The sequence below is a fragment of the Girardinichthys multiradiatus genome, chromosome 14, assembly GCF_021462225.1.
Source record: "Girardinichthys multiradiatus isolate DD_20200921_A chromosome 14, DD_fGirMul_XY1, whole genome shotgun sequence".
Classification (NCBI taxonomy): domain Eukaryota; kingdom Metazoa; phylum Chordata; class Actinopteri; order Cyprinodontiformes; family Goodeidae; genus Girardinichthys; species Girardinichthys multiradiatus.
The window spans coordinates 37,371,600-37,385,559 of record NC_061807.1 but is presented as its reverse complement, the minus strand read 5'-3'; the positions used below and the strand labels follow the sequence as shown (position 1 = coordinate 37,385,559).

At 38.5% G+C, this 13,960-nt stretch overlaps 1 protein-coding gene across 2 annotated transcripts in view; it reads right to left on the bottom strand.

Annotated features, from left to right (window-relative positions):
- Positions 1 to 1,302: 1,302 nt before the first annotated feature.
- Positions 1,303 to 13,960, bottom strand: part of arhgef40 (Rho guanine nucleotide exchange factor (GEF) 40) — a 60,115-nt gene continuing 47,457 nt past the window's right edge. Inside the window, exons 25-27 of one of the 2 annotated variants that reach the window (XM_047385596.1) lie at positions 11,418 to 11,527; positions 8,952 to 9,007; positions 1,303 to 8,794 (exon numbers count right to left, since the gene is read on the bottom strand). In XM_047385596.1, coding sequence (XP_047241552.1) covers positions 8,981 to 9,007; positions 11,418 to 11,527 — 137 coding nt within the window. In that variant the 3' untranslated portion in view covers positions 1,303 to 8,794; positions 8,952 to 8,980. The remainder of the gene's footprint in view (positions 8,795 to 8,951; positions 9,008 to 11,417; positions 11,528 to 13,960) is intronic. The other variant, XM_047385595.1, reaches the window with a different exon arrangement.

The window sequence follows — 13,960 nt, the reverse complement described above, 5'->3', positions numbered from 1 at the left end:
TATATTGCACAATATGTGTTTATATATAATAAGTCAACATAAAAAAATATCTTTACTTTCAGATAGTGTTGTGATTTCATGTCAGTTTTAAAAATAATTTAAATAATATTTTCTAGATATTATTGCATATTGCACCTCTAATGTTAAAACTAGGTCCATCCAGGTGTAACCTCTTTGTTTTATTGGATAAGCTGCAAATTTCATACACGTTTCTGCTTATTTGGTGAGTTTTGAAATAAAAAATGTAAGTGGCTTTGAAGAACACGATTTCAGTTATTGGTGTCAAACTTGAATTCCTTAGGGAAAAGAAAATCATAAATAAATAAAATACACAGTGCCTGCTCTGACCTCCCCTCACTGAAAATGTCTGCGCTGGCATATTACTGTATCTCCCCCCAACATGTACTCTCATTTACAAAAGAAACGCTTGGCTGGCTGCCTATAAGTCAGTTTATCCGCCTGAGATGACCAATGTCCCTCTTTTTCTTGCCTCCTTTTTTCTTTTTCTCCATACAGTGTGTGTTTGTGTCTGTGTGTGTGTACGATCTATAGTTCCCTGCCTCTCCCCATAACCCCCCTCCCCGTCTCTCCCTCACTCTAACCCTTCTTAATATGATGTAAAAAGCTAATCGCATGCAAATGTCTGTTGTCCCGGTAACCGGGCCTGAAAAATCCCTTTGATGTTTCCCCCGACTCATTCTCTTCACGTTCTCTTTGTTCGCCACAGTCTCGCTGCTTTGTCAACATCCCCCCTTTTTACCCCTCGCACACTCTCTCCTCCATCTATTCTGCAGCTCTCTTGGTTCTCAACATTAGAAAAAAAAAGTTCTAACTCTACTTTGTGTCTCCCTTTTTCTATAAGCCCCCCCTCCCCCTTCTCCCTGTTCTCCCCTTGACTGTGCCTCTCTGTCTGTCTGCCCCTTAGCCCTCGCTCATTTCCCATCATTCCCACCTACTGTCTCCTGTCCCTCTCCTCTGTCGCTCCCATTCTCGTTCCCTCTGTTATGCCCCTTCCTGTTGCCCCCACCCTCTTCACTTTATCTCCCACTTCTCTCTCGGTGCCCCTCACATGCACAGATGGATTCTGAAGCTGCACTCCCTCCTTAAGGGAATTTGATCCCTGGAACTATTTGATATGGCTCTGTACTGTAGTTATCTAATCATTCTGGTTTTTGTGCGGCCGCAGCAGCACAGCTGGCTGCCACAGAGGAGACCACACACTCATTACAGCAAGTTCTGGTGCTTACAAGGTTACATGCCCAATGTTAGGCCTGCGAGAAAACAAGCCTGAAGCTCAATAGGTGCGCTTTAAATTCAGAGCCCACTTTTTATTCGTCACAGAAAAGTACAAAAGGACGACCATAAAGTAAACGAAACATGCATTTCCAACATTCCACTTTGCTTATAAAAACATGTAAACATCTGGCAGAGTTTGTCATCCAACAAAAGCGAGAAAAAAAGTGTCATTGCAATAATACTGTTCACAAAAGTGAGAGGTTTCTGCAAAAGACAATGTATGCCCCAGTATAAATGAATGATGGTGTTTATTGCATCGCTTCCAATATATTGCAATGTACCAAAGAGCTAAAGGCTGCGAAGTGTGCCGACTTCTTCAAGGCAAGAAATTACATATTGATTCAGAAACGGCTCAATAGCCATTTGCAACTTTTGAATTCGGATGCATATATGAAACGTCATACCAGCCACAAACTCCCCTGCATCCTGTAACTGTACCACTGTACCTAAAACATGACATTTTTTTAACAATGCATCTTTTTTAATTACATTGGATCTGTTTAAAATATTAGCTACATTTTGTAAATTCTATGCATCCGTCTATTCCTGTAATTTCCATATCCAAGTATGTAAAAAGCACTCCACAGTGTAACAAACAGCTATTAATAGGTCTACAGGAACTGAAGCACAGTAGAGAAGGAAGTGATAGTTATTTTTATCCCTTCTTACGGTAGTTTTGAGGTCTCTTAAAGGAAAGTTTTTGACATTGTAGTGATATGGGTTTTTGTGCTATGAAAATATCAGTTGCATATTTTTACTGTTGAAAACCATATGACCACAATAACCAGGAGCAGTATTAGCTCAGCATCTAGTCCATTCAAATATGAGTGGACAAAAACTGCCCACTGTAGCTGCTTAGCTAGTTAGTTCCCTTTGTTTCAAAACGTTAGCATCAAATCTGCATTAGCTAACTCGGTGTGGTTTTTCCATGTAGGCAACTCTGAACAAGACGGCAAGTAACGTTGTTTATGAAAATAGCGAACTATGAAATAAAAAAAACATAATTGTTTTTGTTATAATTGCTTCACAAAGATGATGAATATTTTAAGATTTTTCAAAGTTGCAGTGTGTTAACAAGAGGAACTGAGAAATTGTTTTGCAATGGCTCAAAAATGTACCTATTAAAGAAAGAGCTACATCACAACGTAGGTTGAAAAAAGTATTCCTGGGACTCTAAAAAGCTCAAAATATGTGCTTTTAGATGTGGTACATATAAAGTGATGTATGGAAGCACATTTGGCTAACATAAGCTAACTGAAGTAATGTTATTCCAGCTGCTCCTTGTTTCACCCATTTACAGCTTTTGTACTTTTTAGTCTTTTTTCCCAGGAAGTTTCTGGTAAAAAAAAGCGAACAAACAAAAAAATAATGTGTGCTTCGGGTCTTTGGAATCTTCAGATAAATGAAATACATTTTTACTCTAATTTGATTTATTTCTATAAGATTAATCTCCAGAATTAATCAAAAACACTTCACATCTAAGGGGAATGGTGTGGCATAGAGAAACATAATAGTAAGTATCTTGAGGTAAAATGGTAATATCTGAGTGTGACTTGAAGTTAAATGACCCTGAGCCATTAGCCCAAGAAAAGGCCCTGAGCAAAATGTTGTGGAACATAGAAAGACACCAATGACGTCAGTCTAAGGAACATAAAAATGTGTTTGAGTAGTTAAATTTGAAAAGATGTCTATAAAAAAACAAAACATATTTTGATTTTGAAATGTAATTAAAATGTGGTTATGGTTGGTAAAATGAACTAACCAAGCCTGTCTTTTAGCATGTTTGTTTAGGCAAAATTTGGACAGGACTTTTTAGCTCAACTCATTTTAGTGCTGATTGCTTGGCTCACCAGTAGGTCAACACATTTGCAGGCAAATTTTTGCAGGCGAGATTTTTGCTGGCGAATTTAAAGTAAAAAAATAAAAAAATCACATACATAATTGCACAGGGTACAAATTCGGTGTTATAAATTCAATATCTATAAAAATTCTAATAAAACTACATTTATGGGCTAAAGAATTCACACCTTCACTGTATTTTTCTGGGCCAAATAAATGCAAGGGCTGAACAACTTTATATAACCACATAATGTCCATAGATGTCAACTACCTGGAATATGTCCTACATATACAGCAACCTAAACAAGCCTGTAAAAATCTACCTGGATCTGAGACTGAGAAAGAGTTGGAGCTAGTGTCACTGTCGATTTGAACAGTTTGGATGCAAGATATTTGACGCTCAGTTATAAGCAAAGCCATTTTTTTGATATGGGCAGTTGTCCGGGGAGGCATTAAAAAGTGGGTGGGAGTTGTGCTCTGAAAAAGTTGTCTATTTCTTTTATACAAATGCAGTCAATGGTGAGTTGGTGTTCCTGTGTGTTGACTTGGTGTCCCCTGCTGCCTGTAAAGAATGGGGAGACTAGCTTATGGCAGCAGAAGAGGGGTTCGTCCATGGTGGCATTAATGCAAGAAGCTTCTCTGTTCATTAGAATAATATATATATTAAAAAAAATGTTTTTTTTAAGTCGCAAACTACAGTTTTGTATAGTGTGAAAATTTCAAAATGCATAACAAGTTTTACCCCTACCTCGTTAACAGATTAGCCTTAAATTTAGCATTAAAACCACAGAGAGAGCAGGATTCATTTCTAACCGTCTGATCCAAACCATATTCTAGACAAGGGTAACAAATAAGTGAATAAATGCCTCATGTGGCCTCAAAATACACCTCTGAATGCTCTTTGATTAGCAATTAGTTTAAACAAACTGACCTTATTTGTAAAATGGGATTAGTAAAATGAGCACAAATGCTTTGTACAATTTTGATTTAGTTCAAGGATGATTTCTAGATTAGCTTAAGGATCGCTTTATGGTAGGTGTTGTTGGAGAACCATAACTCACTCTACATGTCTCAGATCTGTATCAACCGGAGCACTTCAAGGTCACTGTCGGAATATTCTTGACTACCAACAAGTGACTACGATAAACACATATTTCCATTTGTGCTTCATAAAGAAATTCCACTGAGCAATTCCAGAAATTAATAGAGCAAAAAAAATACGAGTTTCAAAGAAAGAGGAGGTAAAAGTGGTGTGGAATCAATGCAAGGCTGAATTAATTGAGTAATTAAAATTTTTTCATCCTTCTCTGAGAGGCTGCTCTGATGGAAAGATATGACGGGACTATGAATTTTTTACATGTTTCAGTCAACCAAGGACAACCTTGTTGCTATATAACGCACCATTAGAGATTTTTAGCACAATAAGTCCTTCCACTTTACTAGGTGGTCACCTAGAGGTCATGGTCATTTCATGTATTTCTGCCAGATCAGGCCTTGAATGATGTCACCTTGATTAAAAAATCAAGGTGTGCAGTATTGAAATCTTAAGCTTTATTCTCCAACTTCCTTGCATCTGTTGTTAGCTTTAACTCAAGTCTCTTCCAAATGTTTATATATCCTTTAAGTTGTCCACATTTTGTCACCTTACACCACGAACTTCAGTGTACTTTATTGGGATATAATGTGACATACCAACACAGAGCAGTGAATATTTAAGCAATTGAGGAAACTTCAAAAAATTTTTTTATCAATATATCTTTAAAAGTGTGACATAAATTTGTATTCAGCCCCCTTTATTCTGATACTTCAGCGTCATAAAGACCAAGGAGACACTTGAAATGTGAGGGATAATATTGTGAAGAGGTTGAACTCTAAGTTTACTTATCCCAAGCTTTTATCATCTTATGGACGTCTGTCCAATCCATCATTTGTAAATGGGGGAGGGGGAGGACTACGAACATGCTGTATTTGAAATGGACACCATTGACCTGGCATAAAACGCCAGGTAAATTATAGTTTTGGTCCATACGAGCATCTGTACAAGGGCATAAACCACCAAGGTTGATTTCTCTTTTCTTCTCCGCGGTTATTTAGAAAAAAAATCTATTTGACGTTTCTTTGATATTGCCTCCCCCTTGCCACTCGTGTGTGCATCTGCATGTCACAGCTTTAAATCGAGACTTAAATAGGCATGTTCCTCCACCATAAGTTGGGAACAATATAGTAGGGGACAATGCAAACATCTGGTCTGATTAGACCAAAATGGAACTTCTTGGCCTATATGTAAAATGCTTTGTTACAGAAACCCAACATACCATCCTCACAGTGAAACATGGTGTTGTTGGAATCATGCTGTGGGGACGTTTTTATTCAGCAGAGATCAGGAAATGGGTCAGAGCTGATTGGAAGCTAAATAAATACATGTTTATCATGGATAAAGACCTAAGCGAGGCTGCAACAGATCCAAGAGTAGGACAAAGATTCACCTTCCAGCCAGACAATAACTTTAAACATTCACTCTGAGCTACAATGGAATCGTACCGATCAAAGTACAGACTCTAAATCAAATTGGGAATCTGACTGAGCATGAGCGTGTATGCAAAGAAGAATGAACAAAGATTTCAGTCTCAAGTTTCAGGGAGGCCAACTACAAAGACACTCCACACTTTGCAGATTTTTATTTGAAAAATTCAAAAACCTTGTTTCTTTTTTCTTCTCCACTACTTCTCCATTATGCACTGCTTTATGCTGCTTTATCACATAAAATTAAACCAAAATACACTGAAGCTGACAAATTTAGAAAGAGTTGAAATACTTTTGCAAGGAACTGTACAAATGGGTGGCTTTTTAAAAAAGCAGTAAAAAGCTATTCTATTTTGAATTTTTGTACCATGCACTGTATTTTTTTATCCCCAGTATGTAGAGATGTTTAGCTGTGCTGAAATGTGGTTATCTTAGCCATCACGCTTTCCTGCTTCAATGCAAAGATAAGCTAAATACTTCCTTCAACCTCCAAATCTGCTGTATGGACATAATTACTTTCATATGTAACTTCTAGAAAGCCATTGGATAAAACCCAAAATTCATCCACAAAGCTGAAATTGTACACTCTGCAAAAACTTCCTTCTTCAAACATAAATCTGCCATTAGTCGTATTTGTTATATTGCTCTTTAAAAAGGTTCAGATGTTGTTCAAGTCTGCTAACTGAAAGAATAAAACTTGTAAAGAGAGAATAAAGCAAATGTAATCATCCACTTTCCTCCATTTTATGGAGAGTGCAGACAATTTGTGAAAAACAAAACTAGTCGATATTGTTTAAAACAGAAATAAACATTGCACTGACACCCATTTATACCTTTGGAATATAGAATATGGCATCTTACAATACAAGGTATAGCATTAAAATTCTGTTTCACTACTTATCAGTACACTAAAGGAGATTCTTAAGGCACCAAGATGTTAATATACAGTGCTGTGAAAAAGTATTTGCCCCCTTACAGATGTGTTTTAGCGTATTTTTGACTCACTTGAATGTTTCAGATCATCAGACAAGTCTGAATAAAGATAAACCAAATTAATTACAAAATTGTTTTCAATTTATTTCATTTATTAAGGAAAAAACATCTATCAAAGTAAGCCTGGTCTATGTGAAAAGCTAATAACTGGCTGTGCCACCCTTGCTGGCAGGAAGTCTTATAAAGTATTTTGGCCCACTCTAATCTGCAAAATAGTTTTTATGCTGTCAAATTGGACCATATTTCCAGCATGAGCTACCTGGTTTAGATCAAGTCACAGCTAAACAATTGTTTTTAAGTCCGGGCTTTGATTAGGCCACTTTCTTTTTTCTGCCATGGACTTGCTGGTATGCTACACTGTTCAGCTGCATATCCTTGAGCCTATGGTCAGAAACTGATGGCCGGATTCTCCATTAGGATTTTCTGCTTGAGAACAGATATTTTTCCTTCAGTTACAGCAACTCAACCAGGTCAAGAAGCAGCAGTCACACCACCATCACCAATAACTCAAGGTATTAGCTTCTTTTTCTGAAATGTTGTACTAATTTTACCCCAAACGTAAAAGAACACAGCCCCCCCAAAAGGTCAGCTTTTAGCTTCAGTACAAATGTTGGATCCCTTGTATCCACCTGTGGCTTTACGTGTTGTGCAACAATGGCATCCATGTGTGAGTTCCAGTCACTTTCTCTATGTTGAAAAATGAACACTGCCCTTTAATGACAAGGGAGGCCTCCGGTCCCTTTGATTTTCCTGTATTGCTTTGTGTCCTCCTAGAGAAGTCCTTGATCCTCAGGCTGGCCAACCTAGAAACACTCATCACTGTTCCATGTTTTCTCCATTTGTGGATAATGGCTCTCTCTTTGGTTCATTGGAGTCCCGATGTCTTAGAAACATCTTAGTAACCCATTTCAGACTGATCGCTGTCAATAACTTTTTTCCCTTTTGTTCTTGACATGACATCTTGGCTTTTAGGATCCCCTACTTCATGCTGTCAAGCAGGTTCTGTTCCAGTTCAGTATTTCATTTAATGCAGGATTCAACACACTATAATCATCTGAAAAATATGATATGGATTCAGGTTATATTTATCTGATCTTAGACTTCATTTGATATTAAGTGTGACAAAAAAGAAATTTGAATGGGGGTAAAAAAAGAAATTTCACAGCACTGTTAATCACACTTAAAAGATGACTAAATATAATTATTGCTTTAAATTCTTACTACTGTTCATAAAAAGCAATATAATTTGCTTATACACTCCAACAGTTATGAATCTGCTAACCACTTTTCTTCATCATCTGTACGTGTTCAGATATAGGCTCGCCTCATTTAGCCACTGTACCAGGCTCTAAGCTGGGCAATGTTTGTTTGTGTGTGTTTGTGTGTGTGTGTGTGTGTGTGTGTGTGTGTGTGTGTGTGTGTGTGTGTGTGTGTGAGAGGGAGAGAACATGTGAATGTGAACAGTGCTCCACTGTCTGATAACAATAAGAGTGACTGCATGTGTCGAGGGACATTGTGTGTATTTGTGTGAGTGTGCTTGTTACCTAATTTACATAGATCCAATCCCACCTAACCCAAGCCACACACACAAATAAAACACCGGCCAGATAAAAAGTATACAGTCTTCCATTCAGTATTATGAGGGTGATAAAGTACATAATACATCCTAAATTCTGCAATCCCACACCACATTTACACCCTGCATATTACTTCCTGTTTATTATCCGTTGCCAGAGCATGTGATGTGTACAGTCAGCCAGTCAGTGGTTCAGACCAAGTGGTTTGGCCTAGTGGGGAGTTGCGGAGCAGACAATGGCCGCACTGTGCAGCTGAAGTGCCTTGGTGTCGATGACTCTGCCAGCAGCGGAGACTGGCAGACCCAAAATGGCGGAGTGCTAGAGAGCCCCACTGGTGCTTGTCATGGTTTAAACAGGGGGCAATTTTTGATCCCGTTTGGATGCGGAGGGGTGTCAGCTGCGCCTAATCCCCTGGCATTGTTTGCACTCTCGGAGGAGGTTGGTTGAAGGGCACAAGAGAGGGCGCTGGTTTATTGCAGAAGTTTGGATGGAGTCGGTGAAGTCCAGTTTGAGTTTGGTTAGAGATGATGGAAGCCTTAAAAAAGTCCTGAGTGCAGTTTCCGCTTCTTAAAAGGCAAAAGAAACATACATTTATGTTAACAATTTCACAGTGAAAAAAGAAGGAATAGGTGAAACTACTAACATCCCAAAGTGAGCAGTTCACAGATTAAACAACATGAGCAGCACAATTAAAACAGAGCAACAGGGGAGGAAGAAACCTGCAATGAAACTCACTCTTGTTGAGATGACAGTCACACAGCTGTAGAGGGAGAATGACTCTGTGGAGGGAAAAAAAGAAAAGTCATATTTTAGATTCTGTGTTAAAGACCAGGCTCATACCAAAGGCGTCTTCAACCTGTTATCGAATATGTGCACATCGCTGTGTGCGTGTTTGCCCCTATCCATTCTGTCCGTCAATCTGTTCCCGGTGCAGTCTGTTTGCCAATCTGTCATATTCTGTTTGCTGGATAAGGAGATCAGGGGAATGTGTGTGTTTGTACAGTGTGTGTGTCTGTGTGTGTCTGTGTATGTGTGGATGTCTGCTAATAGTAAAAATGCATCAGATCCTGGGTTGGCATTCTTGTTTGTTCACAGCTAAAGTCTAGTGTTTTGTTTCAGCACAGCATATGAAAAGTGCCTGTCTGATTTAAGGATGGCCACTTTTAAACCTCAGAGAAACGGTAATCTCTTCATAATGTATTAATTGTAGACTTTCACCTAAACCAACACTTTCAGTCAAATGGTCCTGGGATATAAGTAATCAGTGTTTCTTCATACACTGTAACTAATAATGAATTTGTATGCTTATATTGAGCCAATAAAACATACAAAGAATTTGCAAACAGTAAAAAAAAATGAATACATTTTTCTTATCTAAGTAGTATAAAATGCCTTGAGATAATGCGTTGCGAATTTGAGCTAAATACATAAACTGAATTGAATTGTAATCTCACGCTGAAAGTACTAATGTTTACAGTCCTGCAGCTGGGAAAAAAATCCTTATTGTGTTTTATACTGGTGTCACAACAAGCACCACTTGCATTTCCAATAACATATTAATCTCTAAACAATTTCTGTAAAAAGATACTTCACTTGACTTCCTGTTTTCCTAGGGTACGGTCTTATGATGTGACACAGATGCCAATTTCTCCCAGCCAATTTTCAAAATGGGAAAGACAAAAAAACATGCCATTTAGGGAAGGCAGATACAGTTAGGCTCAAAATTTTTCACACAGATTTATATTTAAAATCATTATTGAATACGTAAATAAATTTGCTTCTGAAATGAAATCAGAAGGGGAGTAGATTAAAAGAGTGTCAGTTTGAAAAAAAAAAAAAAGCTTTCATTTACATAAAAAAAAAACGTATTTCAAAAATGATTTATACTTTTCTTGATAATCAGTGGAAAATTCTTTTTTGCCATGACAGCAATCAAACTCTTCTTAAAATTGCTGAGCAGCTTTTTGTACATTTCCTGAGGTATTATGACAATTTATTTGGTGAGGACCTCCACATCTTTGAGAGTAGAAGGCCTTCTTCCAGCCTCAAAAATGTCTCTACAGTATGTATGTTAGACATTTTTCACTGAAACGCATTTTCGTACAGTTCAAAATTATAAATGACAGAAATAAGACACACAGTGCCTTGCAAAACTAACCCAATGCCACCACTAACCTTCAGAATGACATTGTCTCTGAACTGAGGTGTGTTGCAGTTGTCTTTAAAGTTTGAAACAAGGCATGTAAGCTTTAACTTGGTGAAATTATATATCATGTAAATCCCTATCCATTGTGGACACTGCACATTACCCTGAAAACATCATACCCAGAGGGAAGCATGGTAGTGGCAGCATCATACTGTGGGGAGGCCTTTCATCAGCAGGGACTTACAAACTGTTCAACTGACACAAGTTTCAGCTGGACAACAACTCTAAACATGAAGCCAGAGCTTCAGATCAAAGCATATTCATGTGGTACAATGACCCAGTCAAAGTCTAAAGGTACATTCAATAAGAATCTGTGGAAGACTTGAAAATTGAGGGTAACAGCCCCTCTCCATTTAATCTTTTTGAGTCTGAATTACTTTACAAGGATGAATGAGAAAACATCTGAGTCTCTAGATGTGCAAAGCTGTTAGAGATATACGCCAATGACCAGCAGCTGTGATTGCAGAAAAAGGTGGTTCTACAAAGTATTCACTTAGAGGGGTTGAATACACATACATGTCAAACGTTTCATATTTCTATTGTAAAAATGTTTAAAACAGATTGATTCTGATTGTATAGACCTATCACATAAAACCCCAATAAAATACACTGAAGTTTGTGGTTGTTACAAGACAAGATGAGAACAAGTTGATGGGATATGCATAGTTTTGCAAAGCAATGTTAAGAGACAGAATGTGATTCAAATTTGAGCTGCTGGCTTGTTTGGGTCAATATGTCTGTTGTTTTTAGGGGTTCTAATGATTTTGAAGTCTGACTTTGACCATGTTTAATGTTGAGGACTGCACTCTGATAGATCCTTGGCTAGTAGAGAAACACATTAACACTCGTACACTCCTACAAAGGTTCCTAAGTGCCACTGGAAAAGATGGCTCCTTCTCCAGTGTTGAGTAATTCCTACAAATAAAAACTGCTTTCATTCACCTAGGGTTGGCTGGGGTTTTGTGTGTAAACACTGATCCCACCTGTGAATAGCTTGTTGATCCGGAGCTTGACCTGGGGTCCCTCCCAGATGCCGGGGATCCCCCCTCCTTCTGACTGCCGACAGAGGAAGAGTCTGAGCAGCTACTGTGGACTAAGGCAAAGAGGGTCCAATTAAAACAGAGACGCAACATATAACACACGTTGAGAATTTTGAGCCCAAAAGCACATGTTTCCATGATGGGGGTAGAGAACATTCTCCCCAATGAATCATCTCATTTAGCATTTTTTGGTTGTCTGCATGCTTCGATTGTGGCAATGTTTTTTTTTTTTTTTTTTTTTGTCATCTTTTATGTCTCCAGCATCAGTTTCTGTGCCTGAGGAAATTTCATGGCCTGACAACTGCTCAACGAGACACCTGGTGAACAGAATGTGCATTACACCAAGGTGTGAATAGGGAATCACTTTGGCTCAGGGGTTACAGTTGCCTTTGGAGACTCAATGGGTCTAAAATCAGAGGAATCATACTTCAGACAGGGTGCTTAACAGCTAAACTCTGTGGACGAATGCTGCATGAGACCCTGATGTTTATACGGCAGCAGTTTGCAGAGCAGGCTAGTTTTCTTTCCCCCGGACTCTCATGAATGTGTTCCCTAAGTCCCTGTATTTAAAGAGACAGATTTATGAGTGTGATCTAGCTTTCTTATCTTATCTATTTATAACTTGTCTCCTTCTCTCTAAACGCCTCAGTTTTTCATGATCGTTCCAGAAACAACTGGCTACTTTGAAATTGTTCAGCTGCCAAAAGCCAAAGATGTGATTTTCTGCAAGATCAACAAAGATGCAATAAAAACCCCTAAAACCTACTCAGAAAATAGATAAGTTGGACAGTTCGGGATTTATATTACAATGTTTCATTTTTAATGTTGCATAACTGAAACAAACAGCATATCCTTGGAGAGGATTTTGGTTCAGGACCTCTGGAGGTATCATGCACTGACTAAACAAATATAACTGCAAATGCACGGAAAGGCTTCGCAGTGTATCGTCTACAGTGATTTCATCAACCATATTAACTTTACAGAAGGTTGATACATTTTCTGTTAAGAGATTGATCCACTGCTCCAAGTAGCTCAAGAACAAAGAGATTTCATTAATGTGTCCGAAAAGCTCGTTTTTCAATTACTGTATGATGTAATGGCCGACCACTACAGGCACAATCAAACAAAAGGTGCAGGCGAAACATTATGCAATGTATGCTTAAACTCTCTATTGCTGCGAAAGTGCATTATAGGCAGAAGCTCCTGAATCTCATTAGAAACAGGGCCTTGCAAAAGTGTGCATATTTCCACATCTTCTGCTGTTAAAACCACAAACCTCAATGTAATTTAATAAGATTTTTTGTGACAGAACGACACAGAGTTGAGAAAAGAAGAAAAACGATTCAAGGTTTTTATTTTGTTCATGGAATAAAAAAATCTGAAAAGTGTGGGATGCATTTTTTTTTAGCTCCTGGGTCTTTCTTAGGTATGTCTCCTCCAGTTCCACACTCCTAGAGACTGAATATTTGCCAATTTGTCTTTCCCAAATACAATATGTCAAGCTCAGTTAGACTGGATGGAGAACATCTATGAACATCGAGTTTCAGCTCTTGCCACTGATTCTCGATAACATATGGATTCAGACTTGGCCAAGTCATGAATATGCTTAAATATAAACCATTCTATTGTAGCTCTGGTTGTATGTCCTGCTGGAAAGTAAAGCGCTGCTCCAGTCTCAAGTCTTTTGCAGCCTGTAATGGGTTTTCTTCATATATTGCCCTGTATTAACCTCCGTACATCTTCACGTCAACTCTGACCAGCTTCTCTGTCCCTGGTTAAGAAAATCATCACCACAGCATGATGCTGCCTCCATTGTGTTACACCCAGGGGATAGTTTGTTGAGGGTGTTAGATGTCACACACTGTGCTTTGCATGTAGGCCATCATCAGAGCAGAACACCTCCTTCCACATATTTGCTGGCATGTGACAATCTTGGAATGGGACTTCTATTGTCTTTCCTTCAACAATGATTTTCTTCCTGACACTCTTCCATAAAGACCAGATTTGTGGAGAGCACAGCTAAAGGTTGTCAAGTCTACGGATTCTCCCACCTGAGCTGTGCATCTCTGCAGGTCCTCTAGTGTTACTATTGGCCTCTTTGCTATCTCTCTGATCATTGTTCTCCTTGTCAGTTTAGGTGGACGGCCATGTCTTGGTAGGTTGCAGTTGTGCCGTACTCCTTTCATGTACAGGTGATGGATGGAATAGAGCTTTGTGAGATGTCTTTCTTCCTGACCTGTCTGCTGGGTTCCTTGGTCTTCATGATGCTGTTAGTTTGCTGATGTTCTCTAAAAAAACCTATGAGGCTATCACAGAACAGCTCCTATTGATTACTGCTATAAGTAATTAGGTGACCTCTGAAGGCCAGTTGTTGCACTTGATATTATTTAGGGGCACCAAAGCGAAGTCTGAATACAAAGGCACATCTGATTTTGAACACCACCAGAACAAATTTTGAACACCATGTTTCATTTTCTTTCCAGTTC